Source organism: Tupaia chinensis, unplaced genomic scaffold, assembly GCF_000334495.1.
Source record: "Tupaia chinensis unplaced genomic scaffold, TupChi_1.0 Scaffold000473_1, whole genome shotgun sequence".
Lineage (NCBI taxonomy): Eukaryota > Metazoa > Chordata > Mammalia > Scandentia > Tupaiidae > Tupaia > Tupaia belangeri.
The window spans coordinates 2077135-2085680 of record NW_006159982.1 but is presented as its reverse complement, the minus strand read 5'-3'; the positions used below and the strand labels follow the sequence as shown (position 1 = coordinate 2085680).

Genomic DNA, 8546 nt, shown 5'->3' with positions numbered 1-8546 from the left:
TTAAAATTTTTACTCAAGAAATAAGTAGTTAACAATGTACTTCCCACCTCCAACTAATCCCAAACCCCAAACCAGAAAAACACAAAGCCCACACAAACTCTTGTTCATTAAATAAGCATCTATTGTGTGTATTTTATATGTACTATTTTAACAACTGGAAGGAATAGGGAACAAACCAGATAAAAGCCGTTTAACCTCAAGAAGCTTAACTTCTAATGAATATAAGAGGAAACCATGTAATAGTATAAAGAAACATCTAAAACAAATAACTAAATTTTTAAAAGCTGTATCTTGAAAAACATATTAACAAATCTTTAGTGAAGATTTAGCAAGAATAAATGAAAAAAAAAAGAAAAAAAAGCTTCCTGATAGGAACCTACACACCATTCAAGATGGCCAAGTTTAAGAAAGTTTAAATGGTGATTCATTTATCCACAAATCATGTCATAAACTACTATCCTGCATCATTCACAGTGCCAGATCCTGGGGCTATTCAGTAAACAGTGTTATCTTTTTAGAACTTAAAGTCTAACAGAAGATAGGCTACTAAAAGGAAGTTCAATGTAACAAATGCTGTGGTTATGTCAGCACAAACAACTATGAATGCTACAGAAGGTGCACACAGTAAAGATCACTGAAGGTCCGGGTTAAACCAAGATCACAAAGCTCTGAGAGTGTTACAGTAAAAGCAAGCACTAACTTGATTATGGCAAAACAAGGTCAAGTTCAAAATGCTAATCCATTGGGGTTCCATAACATATGACATTCAATTTTAAGCAGAATAGGAACCATATCAGATTTACATATTTGTGGAGAGGTTTTTTCTATAGGGTGCGTGCACTCGCTAGACAGAGACAGAGACAGAAAGGAGAGAATCACCCCTCAGTGGGGGATGGCCACGCTGCAATCCCTTCTCCTCCATTCTCTCGGGATCTTGGGCATGCATGCACACGTGCCTGGTGTGAGTTTAAGCCCCCAGGTCCAGGACTCTAACCACGGTCAGCTACTTGGGAATCCAGAGACATAACCATTACACCAACTCCTGGTCCTACAGTTGGAGTACTTTAAAGGAAGAGATAATAGTGGTTTTATCGCTAAGAGTTTATGTCTGAAAAATTTTAATCAAAAAGAGACTGAGAGAAGGCATTTTCCCCATAAAATGTGCCGAAACCACTTACATATCAGTAAGAATTTATTTTTAAAAAGATGCATTTCTTACCGTAAGTCGAGTTCTTTTGTCCGAAGAAAGTTTAAAATAGGCGCAAATGCCGCTGGATCTCTATCAATAAATATCTGTAAACAAAGAATTATTTCATTTTCAAATTACAAATTAAACTACCTTATTCATACCCATAACTAAAGAGGAACAAAGACCAAATGTTTTAAATACTGCATTTCCATGATTCCAGTCTTAAATTTTAATGTTTCGAAAACTGAAATGCAGCCATAATTGTAACTATGTGCATTTAATATGGTAGTCTCTTTTCTCCCCCAAAAGTTTTTATTAAATTGATGTTCTCTTAATACATAGGGAAAAATTTATTTAGTAAGTCAGTTTTAAAATTTCCATTAGCTCTCTTTGGCTAAAGTGACACCTAAGGGAACAGTTATATCTGAAACACTATAAAATTTAAAAAATATTGGAAAACATTACGAATAAATAATACTTATATTGTTGAATCATTTATTATTGGTCACAGTGGTTGTGACTTAACTTTGTGATTTTTATGTGAATCATTAAAACACTGCACTTTTATAGTATACGGTGAACACAGGGTAATAAAACAATGTAAATACACATAGCTGTCAAAACTGGAAAAAATATTTGCTCTCATCAAACTTTTACATTCACACATTATAACTTCCTCAAGAGCTGGGGAGGGGTGACAACAAAAACATTTTTAAAATAACAAATACAGCACCAAAGAATACAGAAGGGGAAAAGGAAATGCATAAACATGTAAAATGCACAATTGATCATTTTTTATCGGATTGCATACCAACACTATTTTGAATCAATTACAAAAGGTCTAACCATAAAATCAAATACCTTTTAAAGTTTAGATAAAGTTTAATTAGACAGGAGAACAGTAGCCAATACTAAGTTTTCATACTAGGCTCAACTATGTATATACAATCAATAAGGTTCTTCTAACTTTTTAAAATGCATAAATCAATTTTTTTTGCACTAAAACCTTAGTTTTTTACTTCCTTCATTATACCGCTGCTGTAGAAATTTGTAAGTTTCCAAAATAAATTGTAGGACCATACTAATTTGCAATCTAGCCTTCTAATTTGAAATTACTGTAATATTTACATTTCCTATTTATTGCTATATTTTCAATTATTGACTGAAGACCGAATTTCTCCGAGCCAACAGGCAGCGTGGTAGTTAAGGCACTGAACTCCCACCTAGTGGACTCCAGTCTGAGGCGTAGAACTGGTGGCTTGAAAATCACGCCAGGCACATGTGCATGCGTGCCCAAAATTCTAAGAGGAGACTGGAGGAAAAGGGGTTGCAGCATGGCCATCCCCCCTGGGGGATGATTTCTCACTGTCCCCTCTCTGTCTCTTTACAGTAAGCACATGTGCTATATGGAAAAAAAAAAAACAAAACCTTAACAATCATCATCATCATCTTTCTTGCCAGTGTAAACACATATCCCACACTCTCTCTAACCCTATCAATAAATACTGTAAATTGTTACATGTAGTATTTCCTGGTTAGGGCTCTACAGGCAGTAATAGCAGGCATGTCCATATGGGATGATGTCATCAATGATGTAATTATAGAAGCACTCTATACATGACAAGAATATTTTGAAAAACTGGGCCACCTTCATTTAGTGGTTACTAAAATACTAGCTTTCCTAACTTCTTAGAGTCACTATACATTAGGACCCAGCATTATAAGGATAGTTCTCATGTTAAAATATATATAAGCGTAATTATACTCACAGCACCAGTTTCATCTCGAAGTGTTGAAATTCTTCCACTCAGCAAACTGGAAGTCATTATAAATAAGCTTGAGTTAGTTATTAAAATCTGTATGAATAAATATCTTAATTCTTTATGAAATATAAAGACTACTAGGAGTGAGTTATCTATTTCCAAGTTTAAAAAATTATATTTTAAGAGTAAACATTTTTTATTCAAACAATAAAAATATTAATTTAACGGACAGGAAAATTATTTTTGGTAAATAATCAAGTGCACTAAAAAAATTCTAAAGAATTAAATGAAATACCTGGAAAAAAAAGAATCTGGAATCCACATAAGAGTTTGTCTTGAGGTACTAAATCTGCAATTGAAAAGTATCTGGTATTATAAATGAGACATATTGTGAAATTCTAATATTAGTTCATTCATTTTAATATGTTGGCTAATGATTTACACGCTACTGTACAGTTTAGCTATGTTAATATATTTATTAGATTTAAGACTTTTAAATTTTGCTACTTACAATACAGTCTTAAGATCATTTAAGATGTTCTCAACAAAATTAAACTAATTCTCTGCCATTAATGCTTTCAAAAACTCTACTTTCCAGCAAGCCAATCGGTGGGAGAAGCAACAATTAACACCATAATAAATTTTTTTAGCATTTAAGATTCAAAATTATATTCTGGTCTCATTTCTCTCTCCAAACTTTGTTTCCCCTTCTAATAAGTACTTAATCCTTCTAAACAATCCACATTCAATACCGTGGTATTTCATCCTAGCCAGATCATCCTCTTCGTATCCAGTTATCCATGTCCCACCCATCTTTCCTGATGCCACGTGAGTTTCACCTTCACTCCAAATATTCAATTCCACATTATCTGTCTTATAAGTTACCGGGCTATTTACAACTGTTACATTCATTCAGACATCACTCAGCAAATCAGAATTACTGTTTTGAGGTTAAGTGCCATCTTATTAAGTCTGCTTCCTATCAATTCTGGGAGAACCTTTACCAGATACAGTGTAACAGACGGACAATAAACCAGGAAGTGATGTACACCAATATGACAAAGAAAGCAACATGGCACTCATCTAGCCTAGCCCTTGAATATTTTCATTTTAAGACATCAAAATAAACTACCATGTTACTTTAAGTCTAAGAACGTTTAGCCGTTCTTTCATTCTTCCGTAACCATTTTCTGGTATACGAAATCTCTAAACTTATTTTTCTCTTTCATATTTATACTCACAAGATGGCTGAATAATGACTGTAGCTGCCATGTGTGATTTATCACCGAGCAACACAGGCAAAATGGCTAATGTTCCCCAGCCTGTGCAAGTCAGTACTGTAGCACCTTTCCATAGTCTGCCGTCACATAAACAGCAGCCTAGGATTATTAGAAAGTTGGAAATTGCTTACTTTTTTGTTCATTCCAATCTACTAAGCCTCAAAACTCACTCTATTCCCCTCCCCACCTTCCAAAAGCTTTATCAAACAGTAGTGGATTACAGGCTGGGTTGAGAATAACCAGATCACCGATTCTTACAGAGTAAGATCAGAGGGCCCTCATCTGAACTTGGCAAGTCCACCAGGCACCTGAGGCAGGCATGACAATAATATTTCACATCCTTTAATGAATGTTCTGTCCCTTAAACACCTGGATATTCATTTTCTAACTCATTCTAAGGAAAGCAGGGTGCATGTTGTGGGAGACAGCACATAGCACCCACTCAGCAAATGTTAAAATGGAGGTTGGAGAGCCAGAACCACACCGTAAGTGCAGTTAAATATTTGGTATGAAACTGTAATGGTGATTCTTTTGCACAATCTGTCAGCCTGTTCTGGTTACAACATAGCATTTCCAGAGTGAGCCAGTGTTACCAAACAGATGTCACTCAACTGCCCACTTCACAAACCATTCACTATTCATCAATCTCAATCAGTAACAGCAAACAGTGAATGCATTACTGTGAAAAGTTCTTGCTGCAGCTTTATTCTCATTCTCTATCATTAACAAAATATGCTTTCCAATCGATGAAAAGATAGCTGGTTCCTTCCACTCACAAGCTTAAAATCTATTTTTAAAAAAGTATTCTCTGACTAAAGGAAAGAGAGAAGGTAATTTATTGACAGCTGTATTTTTAAGAAGTCCTTTGGAAAACACAAGTTAACTACCTATCAATTTCACAGAGAAAAGTACTCAAGTTAGTATAGACACAGTTACATTCCATGTTACTTGCCTCCTATTAAATGAACTTGGAAACGAAAATTTATTCTGCAGTTATTACTAGTGTAATGTCACTAATTCTTACACTTCAGTGTTATTACTTCAAAGGCTATGTATATAGCATTTACTCATATGTAGATGTACTCATATCTACGTTTGAGTAAATGAGTGACCAATTCTGTAAGGGTGATATGATTATTGTCATTTTACATTTTAGGCAAATGAAGGATGCGAGGCCCCTCATGAAGCACTGAAAAATAATCTGTCCAAGGTTCTGAGCTAGTTAAAGGTAAAGCCCAGGAATTAAAAACACCTGTTGACTCCAAAACTTTTCTTGGTAAGTCCACAGTGGTTGGCCCCAGCCCTCCCTTAGGAGGCCTAAAATTATACTCACTCGTTATGGAATCAATCACAGGTTTAGTCATATTGAGTTGTTTTTTACTTCATTACACTGTTTGTAAGTAAAAATCAAATATAACACTTCTAATGAAATCTAACCTTCTTTACTTTCAGAATCACTCGTAAGCATTAATGACTCATCAAAAGCGGTCATTTCTGGGCCAGCAGGTGGCTTGGAAGTTAAGGTGCTGGATCCACATGATCAAGTATACAGCTCAAGTCCCAGATCCAGCAGCTTGGAAATCACACTGGGCACCTGTCCATGCCCAAGACCTCCAGAGGAGACTGGAGGGGAAGGAACTATGGCATGGTCATCCCCACCAGAGGATGCAGTCTGTCTTCTCTTTCTTTTCTTTCTTTTCTTTCTCTCTTTGTTTTTTTTTTTGTGTGTGTTCTCTCTGGCAAGCACACACACCCTATAGCAAAACTAAAAAATAAATAAGTAAAAATTAAAAACTGGTTATTTCTATAAAGCCTTTACGTATGTTCATCTTCATATTGTTCTTCTCTTAGTGGGGGAAATAACCTTACCTATAGCATGTGGTTCTCTCCCTTAACAAACTCTGAATTTCACTCTACCACTTGGGAGCTTCAGTTCTGTAACAGTAGCAATTCCTCAACTTTAGTGACAATAAGACTTGAACTGTTTTTCTCTTAATCTGTTCTGTACGGAAAATATATGACTCCAGGTCTCTTGCACCTCAAAAATGCTGCAAGAGTAGGGACCAGCAGTTAGCATAATGGCTATGTTGCTGAACTCCCATGTAGTTGACCGCAGTTTGAGTCTTAGACCCGGTGGGTGCGTGTGCCTGCGTGCCCAAGATCCTGAGAAGAAAATGGAGGAGAAGGGACTGTGGCGTGGCCATTCCCCCTGGGGGGTGATTTCTCGCTTTCTATCTCTCTGTCCCTCTCTGTCTTTCTGGCGAGTGCACATGCCCTATAGCCAAAAAAAAAAAGGCTGCAAGAGTCTATGATTCAAAGTAAATCTAGAAAATATTCTTAGAATATTCAGGGGTGGATGTTCCACCTTCTATAGGCCACATCATTACTTATTTTATAAACTATTTTATCCTAACCATTCTTAAGTTTTTCTTTTTTACACTTTCATTCTTATACATCAACTTTGATCTGTCTTGTAAACTCTTCACACTCACAATATAGCTATTATAATCCTAGTTTGTTTTCTTTGCTAATATCACTCAGAAAAATTCAGAACTTGATAAAATTAAATTCCATAAAAAGTAAATACAATGTTACATCATCGAGATCATTTAAATTACACAATTTAAAAATTTATGCTTAATTTTGCAATTACTACCAAGGGTTCACTCAACAGTAAGCCATCCCCTTTTAATACACAGTAAATAACAATTGACTGCTTAATTTTGTCATAATATTTTATGTCCTTTTGTATGCCTAAAAAGAAATATCTCAACAATTAATAGCAACTACAATAGAAACCAGTGCAGGGATTTAAATGACGTACTGCCACTCTTCAGTATTAACAGTTATTGGGGGCCTACCCTTACTAGGCACTTTTACATAGGTTTACAAGTCTACAATATTTTCATACAAAAATCCATTTCTTACAATAGGAGATATAAATCTCCATTAAAACTGGTGTGTGTGTGTGTGTGTGGGTGTGTGTATGCAATAATATAACTCCTAGTTTTGCTTTGGGAGAAAAAAAGCTGAGAAAAAAAGAATTTCAATATTACTATTAGTCGTGACTACTCATGCAAGCACACTTAGAAAACTTCAATATTTAGGATTAAAGCATTACACTTTTGTTTTGTTTTGTTTTTTTTGGAGAGATTTTCACTGTAGGGCGCGTGCGCTCGCCAGACAGAGAGAGACATAGAGACAGAAAGCGAGAAATCACCCCCCAGGGGGGATGGTCACGCCGCAATCCCTTCTCCTCCATTCTCCTCTCGGGATCTTCGGCACGCACGCACACGCGCCCGGCGTGAGTTTTAAGCCACCGGTCCGGGACATGAACCGCGGTCGACTACGTGGGAGTCCAGCGACATAGCCATTACGCTAACTGCTGGTTCCCAAAAGCATTACACTTTTTTAATGACCAATACTCACAATGTTGCCATTTTGCATTTTTAAAAAATATCCGTTAAGCTGTAGATGTTGAAAACCTGTCACACTATTGAGTACAACAAAATGCACTCTATTCCAAGGCGTTTCATCGTTTCTCTATTAGGAAGCCTAAAACTCAACTATCCCTTCCTTCAGAGCCAGCAAACTCCCTTTTCTGAGAGGATTGACTCATAAGCCATAGCAAATCCACCAAAACTGATTTTTTTTTCCCCTCTAACAAGCTCACTATAAGGCATGCCAAGGGAGTGGCACGCCAGAGAGAGGCGTAGACACACAAGAGCCTTCGGTCTGGTCTGTTACTCCCAGTGCGCCGCAGCGCAGCGCGCTGACATGCAGCGCTGCCCAAGAACCAGCTGTTCCCACTGCAAAGTAGAACAGACCCTTCACCCCTGCACCAAGAAACTGAAATAAACAATGTATCAATGCAACACATCTCCCGCACTCTCCACCGCAAATTCTTCCAACTGCACACAGTCCCTAACCAGGCGTGTTAAAGAACAGTACTCCCGCGGACGCAAAGTGACACCTTGTTGCCCAAGAGCAAGGGTGGCAGGTACATCTGCAACAGCCAAACCACAGGCCTGGCTGCACCAAATAAATTCCTCAAATACACTGAGATGAGGTCATCGGGCCACACACTGTTCCTCTTCGCAGGACACCTTAGAAAGGGGGAGGTACAAAGGCCAGCATTCTAGGAAGGCGGCATTCCGGCCACATGGGCCCGGCTCTGGGTCGTAGCAGGCAGCCCTCCTGCTTCGCCCTTCCCGGGGCAGATTTTTCTCCCGCTCGAGATCCGCCCAGCGTCCTTCCCGCCTGGAGGAGCCCTCGCGATCCCCCCAGCTCGGCCCGCACCCGCGCCCTCGTTCC

At 37.8% G+C, this 8546-nt stretch overlaps 1 protein-coding gene across 1 annotated transcript in view; it reads right to left on the bottom strand.

Moving 5' to 3' along the window:
• Window positions 1–8546, bottom strand: part of KCTD3 (potassium channel tetramerization domain containing 3) — a 103512-nt gene that overhangs the window by 62074 nt on the left and 32892 nt on the right. Inside the window, exons 6-10 of the mRNA XM_027774710.1 lie at window positions 8339–8538; window positions 7980–8081; window positions 3248–3318; window positions 2959–3004; window positions 1220–1293 (exon numbers count right to left, since the gene is read on the bottom strand). Of these exons, the coding sequence (XP_027630511.1) occupies window positions 1220–1293; window positions 2959–3004; window positions 3248–3318; window positions 7980–8081; window positions 8339–8538 (493 nt within the window). The remainder of the gene's footprint in view (window positions 1–1219; window positions 1294–2958; window positions 3005–3247; window positions 3319–7979; window positions 8082–8338; window positions 8539–8546) is intronic.